This window comes from Saccopteryx bilineata, chromosome 3 (genome assembly GCF_036850765.1).
Source record: "Saccopteryx bilineata isolate mSacBil1 chromosome 3, mSacBil1_pri_phased_curated, whole genome shotgun sequence".
NCBI lineage: Eukaryota > Metazoa > Chordata > Mammalia > Chiroptera > Emballonuridae > Saccopteryx > Saccopteryx bilineata.
Window position 1 is genome coordinate 239,300,177 of NC_089492.1, and position 19,071 is coordinate 239,319,247.

At 38.2% G+C, this 19,071-nt stretch overlaps 1 protein-coding gene across 12 annotated transcripts in view; it reads left to right on the top strand.

Moving 5' to 3' along the window:
• Positions 1-19,071, top strand: part of DOCK7 (dedicator of cytokinesis 7) — a 254,205-nt gene that overhangs the window by 17,477 nt on the left and 217,657 nt on the right. For all 12 annotated transcript variants that reach the window (XM_066269012.1, XM_066269013.1, XM_066269016.1 and 9 more), the window contains exon 2: positions 15,412-15,517. In XM_066269012.1, the coding sequence (XP_066125109.1) occupies positions 15,412-15,517 (106 nt within the window). The remainder of the gene's footprint in view (positions 1-15,411; positions 15,518-19,071) is intronic.

Here is a 19,071-nt window from a genome sequence, read left to right on the forward strand (position 1 = left end):
TGCTGTAACTCTGCTTTATAAATTTTATGAAGTAAAGTTATTTCCCTACTTTATAAGTTACCATTACTGTGGTGCCATTTTATTCTTTAAATCTACATTCCTCTTTTACTACATTTTCCCCCGTTTGTTCTGTTTACAAGTCCCTTAACATTTCTTGAAGCATTGGATTGGTAATAATGAATTCCTTGCTTTTTTTTTTGGTATGGGAAGGTTTTTATTTCTCCTTCAATTTTAAACGATAGCCTTGCTGGATAAAGAAGTCTTGGTTGTAGGCTCTTCTTCTGCATACTTGCAATTCCCTTCAGGCCTTAAGTGTTTCTGTTGAGAAGTTGGATGTCATCCTTATGGGGGCTCCTTTGTAGATGAATGACTTTTGTTCTCTTGCAGCTTTTAGTTTTTTTTTTTATTTCTTAGCTTTGGTATTTTAATATTGATGTGTCTTGGTGTAGGTTTCTTTGGGTTCCTTTTTAAGGGGAATTCTTTGTGCTTCTTGAACTTGTGTGACTTTTTCCTGCATCAATTTATGGAAGTTTTCAGCTATGATTTCTTCAAACAGGCTCTCTAACCCTTGTTCTTTCTCTTTTCCTTCAGGAACCCCTATAATGCGGATATTGTTTCTTTTTAGGTTGTCACAGAGCTTTCTTAGAGTTTCTTCAGACTTTTTGAGCCTGTTTTTGCTGTTCCGCTTCCGTGCTTTTGTTTATCATGTCTTCTAAATCGCTGATTCGATCCTCTGCTTCATCCAGCCTGCTTTTAATTCCTTCTAGTGTAGTCTTCATTTCTGATATTGTGTTCACCATTTCTGATTGGTTCTTCTTTATTATTTCAATGTCCTTTTTGATGCTTGTTTTCTCTTTATTTTGGTGCTCATTGTGTCCAACCATTTTTGCTCTAAAATCTTTGAGCATTCTAATAATCATTATTTTAAACTCTGCATCTGGTAGTTTGGTTATTTCCATCTCACTCAGTTCTTTTTCTTGGGGTTTCTCTTGTTGATTCATTTGGATTACACTTCTTTGTCTTCCCATTTTGTCTGTGTATACACTCCTCATTTGGGTGTGTTGTTTGTGAAGCTAGCTAAGTCTAGCATTAGTATTGTCTGCCTCCAATTTTCAGTTGTGTTATTTCTAGGTCTTCTTGGGTTGATGTCAGCTGTTGTTTGTATTTCGCTCTGGCTACTTATCTGCTATCACTGTTCTTTTTGCTGTTTTTGTCAGCATTTTCTGTGCCTTAGCTGGGTCAGGTGTGAAGAGCCCTTCCTTAGCTTCCACTCTAACAAGAGTTGTTAGGTCTTGAACTGGTGCTTTCCATATCTGGTTGCTGAATGTGCCTGCCCTGGACCTCCCTGTCTGGGGCCTGGTGCAGATCAGTATGAGTCACTGCCTATGACTGGCTTCTTTTGTAGCTATAGGCGATCCAGTTCTTGTGGTTGCCTCTTCTGGACCCAGGTGCTATTGTAAATATCAACTGCACTCCTAGGCTTTTATCTACTCTTGGCTTAGGGGGAGTTCCCCTGATATCTGATTTCTGTTGCCTCTTATTGCTGGCTACTTCTTAGGCTCAGTAGTGTAATTCAGTTATTACGTACAGTATTGGATGTGGCCTGCCCCTTAGGCTCAGATGTCATTCTATCCAGACTTTTAATTTATTTATATTATTTTATTTTGCTTTTTTCTTCTTTTTCAGCACTTAGTACAGTGTAGTTACAGGGGTCCAGTGAGTGTGGCCCCTGTGCTCCCATTGTGTGATCTGTCCACAGGCCACCACTGCGGTTGCTGCCTGGGGCGTTTGGGCTTAGGTGCTGCCAGCACCAGCCAGCCTCCATGGCCGCCACTGCCTCTGCTGCCGCTGTGGGCTGGCCATGTTGTGGGCTAGTTTGCACATGGGCTTGGGCCTCTGCAGCATCCGCAGTGGCTTCTACCTCTGCGGGTGGGCTTGTGAAGGCTAGCTCGGACTGCTTTGGGGCTGCCGAGTTCGGCTCCGCCTTCCGGCGGGTTTGCGTCTGGGCTTAGACCTCCTCAACAGCTGCTGTGGCTCCCACCTCCGGGGCTGGACCTGCGTGCTCCCACTTGGACCACCTCAGGGTCGCCCAGCCTCCGTTGCACTGCGGCTGAGGGCGTTCTGGCGCCACTGGCCTGGTTGCACGCCGCCCAGATCTCAGCAGTGGCGGCTGCGGCTTCTGCCCTCGCTGGTGGGCTTGTCACACCGCAGGCAGGACTGTTTGTGAGCCAGGACCTCCTCAGCCCCTCCCTGTCTCCTCTGGCTGCCGCCCCTATGCCCCCATCGAGCACTCAGCATCGCGGGGGGTGGTGTACTTAGACCTCTGAACTCACTATTTGTGTCCCTAATGTGCTGCCTGCCTCTAAGAACCTCTTTGTTCTATCTGGGTCAGGAGAGCCTCTGGTTGGATGGGTTAATTTCTTACCTTTGCTAGTGATGCTATTCCCAGGAAAAATTTTCACTTTATATTTGGGGAGTGACTCAGTCCAGGGGTTAGGGTATCCATCCCTCAAAGTGTCTCCCCTGTGCCTCTAAGACCATATTTTCTAGTCCTCCCAGCGCTCCCAGCTCCTGGAGCTCCAGGAAAGTGGCTGTGAACCAGGTTCTCCGTGCAGTCCCTTTAATACAGAGACTGGGTCTGAGAGTTCTGCTTCCTTCTCTCAAGCAGTGTCTAGGCTGTTTTATCAGCCAAATATAGTCCATAAGCCCCTTCGGGAGAGTCCCTCCTGGCCGCTGCTTGCTCTGGGGACTGGGGCAGTCCTTTCCACATCTCCACCTTTCCTACCAGTCTTAGTGTGGGTTCTTTGGTGGTCCTTGGCTATAGAATCCTCTTAGTTTAGTCCAAAGTTGATCTTTCAAAATGAGTGTTCTCAGAATTAGGTTGTAATCCATCTTGGTTCTGGGAAGTGGGAGTTATAGCATCTGCCTACTCTGTGGCCATCTTGTCTCTTCTGATTTTCATTTTCTTAATGGTGAGTTTTAAAGTACATTTTTAATTTTAATGAAGTCTAGTTAATTTATTTTCCTTTTATGGATCATTATTTTGGTGGTTGAGAAGATTTCTTTCTCTGTTTTCCTTTACAAGCTTTTATATTTTAGCTCTTACATTTAGGCTTATGATCTATTTATTTTTTGTGCATGTTGTGTGATGAGGGTCTAAATTTATTTATTTACTTATTTTTTGCATGGGAATGTTCAGTTGTTGCAACACTTGGTTGAAAAGACTGTCCTTGTCTCATTGAATTGCTTTGGTACATTTGTCAAGAATCTGTTGATCATAATGTAAGAGTTTATTTCTTGACATATAATTGTCTTTCATTGATCTGTGGGTCTTTACACCACTACTATATTGTTGTCATTACTGTAACTGTAGATTTTGTGAATCAGAAGTATAAGTTGTCCAACTTTTAACTTCTTTTTTCAAAATTGTTTTGCCTATTCTGGAGTTTTTTTTGCCTATTCTGGATTTCTAAAAACATTTGAAGATCAACAGCAATATGAATTTTGTTATTTTTTGCCAAAATCCTTTTGAGATTTTGATGATTATGTTGAATCTGTAGATTAGCTTGGGGAAGGTTTCTGCTGAGCAATATTGAGTCTTCAAATCTATAAACACAGACTGTCTCTTCATTAAATATATCTTATTTGGTTTCTTCCTGCAATGTTTATTTAAGTTTTCAATGTGTGAGTCTTGTACTTCTTTTGTTAAATCTATTATTAAATATTTTATTTTTATGTTATTATGAATGGAATTTAAAAATTATTTTTGGTATGTTCACTGCTAGTATATAAAAATGCAATTGATTTTTGAATATTGAAATTGTATCCTTTGCTCTTGCTGAATTCATTGGTTCTAGTCGCTTTCTTTGGTAGATATCTTAAGATTTTCTACATACAGAGCCATGTTATCTGTGAGTAAAGATAGTTTTATTTCTTCCTTTCCAATCAGAATGCCTTTTATTTCTCTTCTTTCCATCCGTCCTTCCATTTACTCTTGCCCTGGCTAGAATCTGCTGTACAGTGTTGAACAGAAGCAGTGAGAGCAGACATTCTTGCTTTCTTCCCATTCTAAGAAGAACGCATTTAGACTTTCAGCATTAAGTGTGCCGTTACTTGTAGACAGATGCTGTAGGAAGGGAAGGAGAGTACAAAGATTTGAGAAGTATTTAAGAGTTAGAATGAACGGGACTTAACAATTGTATATAGCTTACACTAGAATATAATTTGTATGTTTGTGGGTAAGAAGATTTTGGCTTTGTTTTTGTGAAGGAGGGTGGAATTGAGGATAAACTTATCTCCTTTGAGAAGATTGACTTTTTCTGGTAGAGGTTTTTCCCTCTTCAGTTTTCTTGATATTTGTCCATTTCAGATGTGTTAATTTTTTTAAATGCTAAATTTTAAAATTATTTTCAATGTAATTATAATTTAATATGTTCCATGAAATTAGGGAGCAATATTATTATCATGATTTAGGTGAAAAAATTGAGATTTGGTGAAATTATATAGATCAGAGTGATGGAGACATTTAAGTCTCTTAAGACAGTGCTTTCTAAATCTTCAGTGTTATCCCAAAATAGTGTCAGATGGGATACAAGTCATCTGACATTTTTTTTTATTCTCCCAAAAAGGAGCTATGTCTTAAATGTTAAGTATGTTATATAGAAGGCCTGTTTCTGTTCTTAAGTTTCACAAAGAACAACCTGTACGTGTTTTTGTTTTCTTGGGCCTTTAGTGGTTACTGGTGCACTCTGTACCTAAATTCTGAAAGAAGTTAACACAGGCTAACATATAAGTGGCACAAAGGCAGTGCCTCAGAGGAGATTTAGCTATCCATGAAAGGTAGGAAACAGATCGTAACAGTGACAGTAGTCATTAAAGTGTTTCTATTCAATATTAATATGTTAGTATATAAACTAGACATTTTCCCTGGGTATAGGCTAGGTTTTGAAGAATAAAGAAATCATTAATATGAACTATAGCTAGAATCATTTACCTTTGAAGACTTGCTTCTATGGAAGGAGACCTTAGGAGCTTTAAAAATCTAAATTCAATCACTGACTCCATTTTTAAAATTAAGCTTGGAAAGTTACTTATTTTTGAAGTTAATCTAAAAATACCTATTTTTATGATTATAAAATAATATATATACTGCAGAAAATATGGAAATATAAAAGGTTCAAAAGAGAAAATAAATATTACTCATAATTTTTGATTCAGATAAAACTCTACTCTAATGAAATTTATATTCCAGTGGTGATCTTTTGCTAAAACTAGAAATTGTCTAGTTGTATACCAATAGACACTGGCTAAATATGCTCTAATTTATCTATGTCATGGACTCTATTTACAGATAAAAAGAAATAGAGCAGTGATTAAGAGTAGGGCTTTGAGTTCAGATCTTGCTGTTATTCATTATTGACTATATGACCTTAACCTCTTGAAACTTCAATGTCCTAACATAGTGCCTACTTAGCAGGGTTGTTTTGAAGATTAAATGTCTGAGGTATAACATATGTAACATTTTGCACATTGTGTGGCATTTTTGTCAGTGCTTGATAAATATTGCTAGAGTATTATTATTAATTTTATATGCTGATAAGGAAAGATTTTCAAGATATATTGTTAAGTATATGATGTAAGGTATCAAGAAAATGTTATTGTATGATGGCTAATATGTAGATATTAATAATAAGAATTACATACACACACACACACGTCTTTTTCTTGAAGGATACCTGAGAAAATATTAAGTGGTTACACTTGGGGAATAGGACTGGGAGATTGGAAGTGGCAGAGAGATGTACCTTTTGTTTTTACCTCTTTGTGAATTTTGAATTTTTTAATGTCATGCACTTTTTTTTTTAAAGATGTCTTCTTTTATCAGGTGTTTTTGTCTTCTCATATTGAAAAATAGATTTATTCTGTTTCTCATAGTGACTTTTTTTTTTGCAAGAGAGAGAGAGAGAGAGAGATAAGAAGGGGGAGAAATGAGAAGCATCAACTTCTGACGGGGGTGGGTTTCAAGCTGAGCCAGTGACCCCTTGCATAAGCCAGCAACCTATTGGGCTTCAAGCCAGTGACCTTTGGGCTCAAGCTAGCAACTATGAAATGATCCCACTCTCAAGCTGGCGACCCCATGCTCAAGATGGCAAGCCTGTGCTCAAGCCGGTGACCTCAGGGTTTCAAACTTGGGACCTCACTGTCCCAGGCTGACATTCTCTCCACTGTGTCACCACCAGTCAGGCTCCTAGTAACTTGATTTGTATAATCATGAAGCTTGAAAGTAGTTCTGGAACCAGCCCTTTGCAGACATATTAAAAACACAGTAGAATTCCCGGCCAGGGCACATAGGAGAAGCGCCTATTTGCTTCTCCACCCCTCTGCCGCGCCTTCCTCTCTGTCTCTCTCTTCCCCTCCCGCAGCCAAGGCTCCATTGGAGCAAAATGGCCCGGGCGCTGGGGATGGCTCTGTGGCCTCTGCCTCAGGCGCTAGAGTGGCTCTGGTCGCAACATGGCGACGCCCAGGATGGGCAGAGCATCGCCCCCTGGTGGGCAGAGCGTCGCCCAATGGTGGGCGTGCGGGGTGGATCCCGGTCGGGCGCATGCGGGAGTCTGTCTGACTGTCTCTCCCTGTTTCCAGCTTCAGAAAAATGCAAAAAAACAAAACAAAACAAAACAAAACACAGTAGAGACTACTTTGAGATAAGTGAACATGTTTTATATCTTGTCTTAAAAATTGTTTAAAAAAAAAAAAAAAAGAGGTTCAGTAGTAGCTTTTAACTTACCAGTTAACACATGGGATAATAATGATGTCAGCTATGCTCTTTAAGAAAAATGTTGTATATTTAGAATTCTTCTGTGAATTCAGACCCCCCCTAGAAAATATTTACCTATTATATTTATCAGTAATATGTAAAAAAAGCATACATTCTTGTTCCTTTCCCATCAATTAAAAACTAACTATGCTTATGGATTAGTTTACTCTAAAAAACATTTGGAAAGTTCATACACGATGTAGTCTCTGAATTCATTTTTATAGCCTACCTTCTTTTCCCTTTTTCCACTTTCTCTCTCTCTCATTCTTTCTCTCTCTCTCTCTCTCTTTTTCTCCCTCATTTCCTCTTCCTCCTTCCAAGAAGCTCACATCACTTGTTCCATTTAGCATTCTTATTGAACTACTCTTTTGAGGGTGGAGGAACTCTGAGTTTCTCTTTATTTAGCTTTGTAAATGTATTTTTTAAAGCACCCAGTACGTATTAGGCACTCTGCTAAAGGGTGCATGGGTAGATAAGTGAAGACCTGCCATTTAACTGCTTCCTTCCTTGCAAGGAGATAGGTAAATAAATTTCAAAAACAATTTGATAGATGCCATGATTAAGGTATGTTCAGTTATCATAGTGAGGTAGAAAAGAGCCAAAAGTTGTGAGTATGCAAAACACAATTTATTCTTGTATTATTATTTGTTAATTATTGTATTATTTTTCATGTGAACAACTGTAAACCTACTTTTCGTCCACACTGAACACTTTCTTTAATGGCAGATGTTAACCTGCTTTGAGGCATTTATACAAAGTAAGAGATAGCAAATATACTTCAATCAGAAGTGAAGTTTTTCCTTTTCCTCCCAAATTCCTCAAGGAGGTACTAAAGGTGCCTATGAGGAGTGAAAGTGTGCCAGGCCTGAGAAGGCAAATTTTTGATACTTCATAGTATCTTTTTCTTTTCCACCAAATTTCATTGTTGAGGGTTGCATCACTATTATTCTAGAAAAACCAACTTTGCAGTTTATGTGCTTCTTTTAAAAAGAATGTTTAAAAAACGAGCTTTCCTATTACTGAAATCAAACTCTATGTCTGTAAGGCCAGATTCTTCTTATACTGTGATGGAAAGGACTCTGGCTAGTCTGCTGCCTCTCTGAACTGGCATCCTATAAACTATTTCTTTGAATGTATGTGGATAAACACAGAGTGCTTTGAAAGCATAGAGCAGTGTCCAACCTCAGTGAAACAGAACAGAAATAATCAGGCAGGGCCTAATGGAGGCAGTGATATACCCATTGAAGGGTATTTGCCCCATCTGTACTTCATATTTAATTTGCTAGTTTTCCTCATTAAGACAGAGTAATTAAAGTTAAGTTTCAGCCTGAGGAGGCCATGGCGCAGTGGATAAAACATTGGATTAGGACACAGAGGACCCAGGTTCGAAACCTTGAGGTCGCCGGCTTGAGCGCAATCTCATCTGGTTTGGGCAAAGCTCACCAGCTTGAACCCAAGGTCGCTGGCATCAGCAAGGGGTCACTTGCTTTGCTGTGGCCCCCCCCCCCGGTCAAGGCACATATGAGAAATCATTCAGTGAACAACTAAGGTGCCTCAATGAAGAATTGATGCTTCTCATCTCTTTCCCTTTCTGTCTGTCCCTCTCTCTGTCTCTCTCTGTCTCTGTCACACACACACAAAAAGCTAAATTACAGATGTCATTTGTATGTCTAAAACATAAGGACATTTTCCTGCACACTATAATACTGTTTTCACATGTTAAAAGAAACCAATAATTCTTTTTTCTTTTTCTTTTTTTTTTTTTTAGTGAGAGAATAGAAAGAGAAGGACAGACAGACAGGAAGAGAGAGATGAGAAACATCAACTCATAGTTGCAGCACCTTAGTTATTCATTGATTGCTTTCTAATATGTGCCTGTGACCCCTTGTTCAAGCCAGCAACCTTGGGCTTCAAGCCAGAGACCTTTGGGCTCAAGCCAGCAACTTTGGGCTTAAGCCAGAGACCATGGGGTCATATCTATGACCCCGCGTTCAAGTTGGCAACCCATACTCAAGCTGGTAAGCCGACGCTCAAGCCAGTGACCTCAGGGTTTCCAAACTGGGTCCTCAATGTCCCAGGCTGAACTCTATCCACTGTGGCACTTCCTGGTCAGGTGAAACCATTTTTTTTTTTAACATTTATTTATTGAGTTTGTAGAGAGATGAGACCGAGACAGACAGAGAAAGAGGAGAAGCGGGAAGCATCAATTGGTAGTAGTTACTTCCTGTATGTGCCTTGACCGGGCAAGCCCAGGGTTTCAAACCAGCGACATAAGTGTTCCAGGTCGATGCTGAGGCACCACAGGTCAGGTGAATACAATAATTCTTAATTAGCCCTGGCCGGTTGGCTCAGTGGTAGAGCATCGGGCTGGCGTGAGGGGGACCCGGGTTCGATTCCCGGCCAGGGCACACAGGAGAAGCGCCCATCTGCTTCTCCACCCCTCCCCCTCTCCTTCCTCTCTGTCTCTCTCTTCCCCTCCTGCAGCCGAGGCTCCATTGGAGCAAAAATGGCCCGGGCGCTGGGGATGGCTCCTCGGCCTCTGCCCGAGGCGCTAGAGTGGCTCTGGTCGCAACAGAGCGACGCCCGGGAGGGGCAGAGCATCGCCCCCTGGTGGGCGTGCCGGTGGATCCTGGTCGGGCGCATGCGGGAGTCTGTCTGACTGTCTCTCCCCGTTTCTAGCTTCAGAAAAATACAGAAAAAAAAAAAATCTTAATTATGTAATATTGTGTCTGTGTTCACATTTCTCATTATCCCCAGAAATGTTTATAACTGGTTTCTTCAAACTCGTATCTAGAAACCATTAGTTGCATTTAGTTGTAAATCTTTTTTTTTTCCCTTTTAAATAGACTTTATTTTTCATTCTTGCTTTTTTACACTAAAGCTTGGCTGCTGTCTTTTCTCCCTTCCTTCTTTCCTTACTCCTTTCCCTCCCCTCCTCTTCCCCTTACTCTCAGTCTCACATTGACTTGTTGAAGAGACTTGACACATTGAATGACCTGCGTTCTGGTTTTGGTCTGATTTCTTCTTTTGATATTAACTTGTTACACTGTTCTCTGTATTTTTTGTAAACTGGATCTTAGATGTACAGATTTGATTCAATTTAGCTTTAGCTTAAACATTTGGGACACAAATAACTTAGTAGGTGATACATTGTTCAGTAATTGTTTTTGTTTGTTTGTTTTTTCTCCTTAGTTTTTAATACCAATGGCAGCACTCTGATTCAGCCATTAGTCACCAGTCTTTGACTTGGAAAGTCTCAACACTGTGCTGCTATCAGCTGTTTTTGTCCTTTTTTGGGGGAGGGATTTTTAGTTAGCCCCTTTTTTTGCCTTGTCTTTGATATACTTCCACACCTGGTATATTCCGTGACATATTCTCTTTTCCTTCACTTCTTCCCTGACTTCTCTTTTACGTATAAACAGTGCCATTTCCAAGAGGTCTTGTTCTCTTACTTGACGTGTTACACTGCAGCTATTGTCTCTGACCTTATAGGAGTAGCTCAACTAATCACTTTTAATTTAGTCTAAACCAGTGATGGGCAATTTTTTGAGCTTGGTGTGTCAAAATTCACTAAAAAACCAAGCATAACTCGGGTGGTGTGTCACTTCGAGAAAAAAATCATAATTTTGTGATATTTATAGTTTAAATAAAAATGTATAATTGTAATATATAACTGTATTTAATAAACCAAAAACTAATTATTTAACTTACCTGCTTAGTGACTTCTTTGTTCATCTGTCATTCGGTTTCTTTTGTTGGTCTTGATATTATTTAACTTGTGTGGGGTGCCATGAACTAAGATAAGTGAGGGGGAGGGGGAATTCTTTAACTAACCTGCCTATTAGTGACTTTTTTGTTGCTGAGTTTCATTGGCTAAATCTTCAATTGAAGGTTGGTATTTTGTATACTTCAGGCCCAAGCAAGCGCTACTAACTTCATCTGTCAATCTGTTACTTTTGTTGGTTTTGATATTATTTAATGCTAAGAATAAGGTCTCACAAAAGTACATAGAGGGAAGAATTGTGAGTAAAGCCATTGCTATATTTTTCAGGGTGCTAAAAGTATTTGGTAATCGGTTCCAGGCACTCCAAATTTCCTGTTTGTAGTGACACTCCTCTTGATTCTCCAAGCGGCACCTTTCCAGATTCTCAAGCTTTGACCTCAAGTCGACAAACACCTGAGCCCAGATGCTGTCTTGAAATTCTGCAAGTTGCATCTTATGTAAATTAAGATGGCTGCCGCTATTTCTAATGACGGAAAACGGCACCCATAGCACAGGCCCTTGCCTCTCCCAGCCTCCCCCTCACTTATCTCAGTAATGATGGTCAATTAGAAATCCAGGACACCCCAGAACAGTAGATTGGATGATGGTTGCTGTGGTTATGTGGTTGCTGGTAATGGCGATCACAGGGCCCCCAGAGATGCGTCCCTCATGGCATACAGCTGCTCCCTCTTTGCTGGCTGGAAGTGAGGTCACAGATCCCCTAACGGCCTAACTGGAAGTCCCAGAAGTAGACGCTCTGTGCCGAGAGTTCTGTTGTTTCCGCCTACAGACCTCAGGCACAGAGTGTCTACACTACAGCAAATGTTTTATCCTCGGCTACTGTACCTGGCCGTGCAGGAGCCGAGGATGAACCGTCCTTCTCTGCATGCGGCCCCATACTTCCCTGGTATGCGGCCACATGTCATTGAAAATGGCTATGTTTGTCAGTGCTGACACGCGTGCCATAGGTTCGCCATCACGTGTCTACACTCTCCTTATTCCCCATTATTCAGACTGACTGGAGATGAGAGAGGCCCAGATTGGCCTGCTATCCTTACGTCATTCTGGAAATCATGGTTGGGTGGTACACCAGAAAGTGAGAAGCTGTGAAAGGAAAGGTTAAATTCAACATAATTTTCCCTGAGGATATGCATCCTTTGCTGGGTCTCTCCAACATCCCATGGTGGATGACCTTAGTGAGTGCTTTCTTTTGTGAAAACTCCAATGCGTGTTGATATGGTGAGGGAGCTCGAAGACACAGAGAGAGTTGATAAGGAGATAAATAGGTCAAGTATTGGATCATGTTCTTTCAGGAGGGAAGATGTTTTCTTATAATTTAGGAGCATAAGTAATTAGGGGATTTTTGACCTACTCTTCTTTCCACTTGATATTAATAGCATATCAGAAGTAAAAAGGACTTCCATATTGCTTCACTATATGAGCTATCACTAGACGTAGCAAAAATTGTTATTGGGAAAAGTGATCTATATAATAAAAGATTTTTAACTTGTCAATAACTATAATTATTCATTACAGTTCTTGTTTGGCATACTCTGGACCATGGTATAGTTAAGAGATACTGTTTTTTGTTTAGGAAAATTTTCTCATTACCATTTAATAAAATCTTTTCATATAAGGGATCTCTCTGTAAATACTTCCCTTGTCTGGGTTGCAGATAGTTCAGTTTGGAAATGGTTCTTATTTTTAATTATTACTGATTTTCTTTCTGGGGAAAATTAAGTCATGTAGAAATAAGGCAAATATTTGTAACATGGGAATTATTTTTTTGTATGTCTGCAATTGACAAAAGATAGTCTCTTTTTGAAATAGTCATTTCATTTATTTTAAGTTTTATATCTTAACAGCTTCTGAAATCAGGGTATGTCTTGCAATTAATTGATGGTATATTGGTTAATGGGCAAGCTTTTTCTCTCTTAGCCGTACATGAAGTAATTGGCTCATCAATTACTCTTAATATTTACTGAATGACATCATGAGTTGAAAAAATAGAGCAGTTTACAGTTTAGATTACTCATGGGTTAGCCCCAGAATCACAGAGGTAGTGCTGATATTGATATATTGAGGGGAGTAACAATGAGGAAGATAGACACAAGAAGAATATTTGTTCTTTATCTCTCTTTTTAAAAGCTGCTTTGTATTCTCTTGATAAAGGGATCAGTAGATTGTCAGGCCTTTGAACTAAACAGAATAAACACTCACAACATATAGGTTGCATTCAGAGGTGTAAGGGGAGTCCTGAACTGAAGTGAATGTTCTTATTTTTCAACATGCAGTGGAAAAGTGTTACAGAATTTTCCTTTTGCCCTCTCCTTAATTAAGAGTTTTTTGGGGCAGTTTTGGGTTTACAGAAAAACGAGTGGGCAATATAGAGAGTTCCCATATAGAAACTTCCCCACCGAGTTCCTTCTATTATTAACCTCTTGCATTAATGTGGCACATTTGTTATAATTGATGAGCCAATACTGATACATTATTATTAACTAAAATCCATAGATTACATTATATTTGCTCTTCCTGTTGTATATTCTACAGGTGTTGACAAATGTGTAATGACATGTAATCCAGCGTTATAGTATCATACCGAGTAGTCTCACTGCCCTAAAAATCTCTTGTGCACTACTTCTTCAACCCTTCCTTTTCTGGTCCCCTGCAACCTCTGGCAATCACTGTTCCTTTTATTGTTACCATAGTTTTGCCTTTTCTAGAATATCATATAGTTGAGATCATACAATATATAGCCTTTTCGGATTGGCTTCTTTCACTTAGCTGTATTCTTTTAAGGTTCTTTCATATCTTTTTATGGCTTTATAGCACTTTTTATTGCTAAATAATATTCCATTGTATGGATATATCATAGTTTATTTATCCATCTACCTATTGAAAGACATCTTGGTTACTTCCAAACTTTGGTAATTATGAATAATGAATTAGTGTTTTATAAAATACAATGTGATCTAAAGTTACCTGTAAAAAAATAAGAGTTGTGCTTATTCAATATCTTGTGCCTTAAAGAATGATAGCTCTTTTTTTACCTTGTAACAAAAATTTCTGTTATGAGTAGTTGGCACATAACAATGCTCAGTAAGTGTTTGTGGTGTGATTGTATGTGGAAAAAAGCAAGGCGATATGGAAGAGGAGAGGGGGTTAAGGTTATATGACAAATCTGAATAATTTTTAGAAAATGAGATTGTTCAGAAATTTAGCTGGAAATTTGAATGGTGTCTTGGATGTTCAGGGCTCTGAAAAACCAGGCCATGAAGCCTGTTTTGCTTTATGCATGATGGAAATCGTAGGAAGAAAGAGGGTTTATCTTTTGCAAAAGAATGAAACAACAAAAGGCAAGTTTTATAAAATAAAGAAGTGGCCAATTGATTGATGGTCATAGGGCAGAGGTTAGGTATTGACATCAGGAAAATAATTGCACAAAATCTGTGAATAGTAGTCTTTATTATGTATTATTGAGTTATATTTTCTATTTAATAAAAGTATTACTAATGGATTTAGGACTCACTGAATATTTTGGTTTATAGTTTTGTAGAATCTAAAGAATACATATGTTAATGAGCTATAAAGTAATTTGAATACCTAAAATATTTTAATTTTAGGAATGCTATTTAAGTAAATTTATTACACTAGTATACCCCCAAGGGTCAACAAGTAGCTTAAAATTGTGGAACTTCTACATTCTAATTCTGATTCAAATAAAGACTTATCTGTCGAGTTCTGTTATAGTAATGCTTTGGTGGTTTACTTCATTGGTCAATAAGTTCAGTAATACTGTTTCATAGGGCTAAACATTTACCTGTTTTGAGTGCCATTTGCTAAGTATTTTAGGAAAAACAAAATAAATGAAACCACTGCCTCTTTTTATGTAGAACATACTTGGAACATGGAAAATAACTAGAAGGAAAATGAAAGTTAGGTTATGATAGGTGCTCTAAGGGTTTTGAAGTAGGGTGCTATTTTAGTTGTAATGAGTCAAGAAACTTGTATGGAGGTCTTGGCATTTGAGATTTACCCTTAAAACTAAGAATTGAATTTGTGGATACAGGGGAGAAACAGCATTCTTGGAAGTAATCTATGTTCAATGACAAGAATTTTGGAGAGGATATGTAAGGCTAGAGATGATTAGGGTAAGATTATTGAAAACCATGAATGTGAGAACATAATGGCATTTTTAATTAGTTAAGTAAAAACAGGGAATAGTGTTCTGGAGCATTAATGAGGAATTAGTAATAACAGAAAGGAGGCCCTGGCCAGATAGATCCGTTAGTTAGAGCATTGTCCTGATACGCTGTGTGGGTTTGAACCTGGTCAGGGCACATGCAAGAATCACCCAGAGAATGCCACAAATAAGTGGAACAACAAATCAATGTTTCTCTTTCCCTTTCTCTAAGATCAAAAAATAAAAGTTTTAAAAATATTAGGAAAAAGGAGATTATTTTTTCCTAATTATTATAATATGTTAATGTTAATTGTTTTAGAATTAATTTTATATTCTTAAAATATATAAGCTTTAATATATACATCTTATAAGTTCCAGCTCTATTATAAGCCAAAGTATATATATTCCGTAAAATGACATTTACAAAAAAAAAGCCTTATGAAAGTTGACTGTCAGTCTTATACCCTACATCAGCATTGTAAAAACGTTCTACTATGATTATAAGCAATATTTACTGATATCTTATGAATTTATTGACATACTGAGGTTTTGTTCTTTAAATGAAACTTTAATATAATTACCTTTCTCCCCTTTTAAACCTAAATTATTTTCTTTTTAAAAACAACATATTTGCTTTCTTTGTTATAGAACTGTAGCTGCTGAAGTTAGGAAGCAGATCTCTGGGCAATACAGTGGTTCTCCCCAGCTGCTTAAAAACCTCAACATTGTCGGCAATATATCCCATCATACCACAGTAAGTAGCATATTTAAAACATGGTATGTTACTGGTATATTACTGACTAGGCCGTGAAAAACTAGCGGAAAGGTAAGAGCCAGCAGATTGGATTGCACCAAAAGTTTCATAACCTTATTTGTTGTAAACTCATTTCTGAAATTTGGGGGCGAGTGTTAGGAGGGGTTATAGAGATGTTAATTTCCTATTCAATTCTGAAGCTACATTTTGGATTTGATCCACTCTGGAATATTTTATTTTTATTATTTTGTTTTTTATTGAATTTGTTGGGATGACATTAGTTAATAAAATTATATAGGTTCCAGGTGTACAATTCTCTAATACATCATCTGTGTCTTGTATTGCGTGTTCAGCACCTCAAGTCAAGTCTCCTTCCATCACCATTTATCCCCCTTTGATTCTCTGCTACCATTCCCCATCAGCTCTGGAATTTTAACTTTATTTTTATATTATTGACTTGTTAAGGAAATTGGGTTAGTTGTCTTACAAAATTCCTTGCCTTTTGGATTTTATGTTTGCTTCCTTGTAAACTTACCACTCTATCTTGTCCTTCCTGCCACTGATTAGGTTCTGGTTCAGCTTTCTTTGAAATTTCTTCCTTGTAGACTTGCTTTTCTACTTCTGTATTTTCTGTAACTGATTAGATTCTGGGTAATTTTTTATAAACCCACTTTATTTAGATTTAATTCACATACCATACAATTCACCCATTAATGTAAAATTCAATGGATTTAATATATTCATAGATATGTGCAACCATCACCACAGTCAATTTAGAACATTTTATCACCTCAAAAAGAAACTCTTTTGCTATCCCTTTTATTCCCTTTCCATAGCCCAAACCAACCGCAAATTAAATGACAGAATTTTTGATGGCACACTGCAAAGGATTGAAACGTGTCAGCCAAAATTCCAGTACAGTGATGCTGAAGTAAGACAAGTTCATCCATTCCCTATGAGAGATGCTGCATTGCTTCACTATTGCTTCACTTTGTCACTCTTTAACCCTTACTGCCCCATCACGCAGTCTCTTTTATAAAATCATGTCCAGCTCCTTCCTTTTATCACTAAATACAGGATCTTTCTTTGTGTTCTTGCAAAATAATTTACACTTGTATGCAGCTCATCAGTACATCCTAGAACTAAGGCAGCTGTCTTCCCATGGGCATCAGAGAGAATGGAGACAGTTGTAGCAAAACTAATTTTTTCCCTTGATCCAGGTCTAGCTGACATTACACCTAACAAGCTAATGACCTTCTCTATGAGTTATGGAAACAAGATCCTTTATCCTCTATATAATTTTGTGTTTGTAAGAAAGTGCCATAGCTTTCTACTCTACCCTAACACTCACTCTTGCTATGGTTGGTCATTCTTTGCTGAAAGGTTAATTTGGAATTATACGTATGTAAGGACTCCCAACTTGTGTCATTATTTTCATTGAGCATCCATTTGTGATACTTTAAATTCTGAAATGTATACTGCCTCCAAAATAACACCTGTGTAGAAGAGAATTGACTTGTTTTTTAGAAAATGTTCATTTAAAGATATTTTTCTATCTGTTGTAAAATATTCATAACATAAAATTTACCATTTTATCCATATCTGAATCTATGATTTAATGGCATTAAGTACATTCACAGTGTTGTATAACTATCACCACTGTCCATTTCCAGAACTTTTTATTATCCCAAACTGAAACTCTGTATTCCCCCTTCCTCTCAATCCCTGGTAAACTCTATTTTTTCTTTATTAATTTGTCTATTTCATGTATTTGATAAAGGGGGAATCATATAATAATTCTGTTTTTATGTCTGACTAGTTCACTCAGCATGTCTTCAAGGTTCATCCATATTGGAACATGTGTTAGAATTTTATTCCCTTTTAAGGCTGAATAATATGTTATTGTGTGTATGTACCACATTTTGTTGATCCATTCATCTGTTGGTACACGTATTGTTTTCACCTTTTGGTTGTGGGCAACAACGCTGCTCTGAAATGAATATGCAAAATTTGTTTGAGTCTTTATTTCAATTTTGGGGGTATATACTTAGAAGTGGAATTGGTGGATCATATGGAAACTTTTTTTTTTTTTAAAGAAAGACAGGAAAGGAGAGAGATGAGAAGCATCAACTCATAGTTGTTTCACTTGAGTTGTTCATTGATTGCTTCTCATATGTGCCTTGATGGGGGTTGGTGGAGGGGATGGGTCAAGCCAAGCCAGTGACCCCTTGCTCAAGCCAGCAACCTAGGGCTCAAGCCAGTGACCTTTGGGCTTCAAGCCAGCAACCTTTGGGCTCAAGCCAGTTACCTTGGGATGTTGATGATCCTGAGCTCAAGCCAGCGACTCTGCTCAAGGTGGCAGGCACATCTGCACTCACACCAATGAGCCTGCTCTCAGGTCAAGCTGGCCAACTCATTGTTTCAAACTAGGGACCCAGTGTCTTGAGTCGACACTATATCCACTGCCACCACTGGTCAGGCAGAAATTCTTTTTTTGGCATTTTCTTTTCAGAACATAACAGCTGCACCATTTTACATTCCCACCAGCAATGCACAAAGCTCCAATTTCTCCATATCCTTTCTTACACTTGTTGTTTTCCATTTTTAAAAATTAATAGCCGTCATAATGCATGTGAATAGTATCTCACGTTTTTGATTTGCATTTTGCTCATCTCACAAATTTTGTTGTATTTTTATTTAGTTTTTAAATTCTTTTATTTAAAAATATTTTTTAAACATTTTACTTATTGATTTTAGAGAAATGAGAGAGAGAGAGAGGTAGACAGACAGAGAGAGAGAGAGAGAAAAAAAAGGGAAAGGCAGGGGGGGAAGGAAAGAATGGGAAGCATCAACTCATAGTTGCTTCTCGTTTGTGCCTTGACTGGGTTAGCCCAGGGTTTTGAACCAGAAACCTTGGCATTCCAGGTTAATGCTTTATCTACTGTGCCACCACAGGTCAGGCATTTTTTTTATTTTAAAAAAATAATTTTTCCATTGATTTGAGAGAGAGAAAGAAAGAGAGAAGCATCAATTTGTTGTTTCACTTAGTTATTCTACTTAATTATGCATTCATTGATTACCCTTCATATGTGCCCTGACAGGGGATCAAACCTGCGACCTTGTTGTGTCAGGACGACACTGTCCACTGACCCACCAGGCTAGGGCCAGTTTTATGTATTTTTAAAATTCCACTTTTCCGACTTCTATGACTCTTGGATTATTTGGAAGTGTTGTTTTGTGTCCAGGTGTTTGGAGATTTTCCTGTTACCTTTCGGTTGCTAATTTCTAGTTTGGCTATATTATGGTTAGGGAACACACTGCATAGTTTTAATTCTTTTAAATTTGTTAAGGTTTATTTTATAGGTCAGGATATGGCCCAGCTTGGTGTATGCTTTTTTTACTTTATTTTGAAAAGAGTTGATCTGTTGCTATTGAGTAGACTGTTCTATAAATGTCAATTAGATCCTGCTAGTTAATGGTACTTTTGAGTTTTACCATATCCTTGTTGATTTTCTGTCTTACTGTCTTTCAGTTGTTGAGAGAGATGTCCTGAC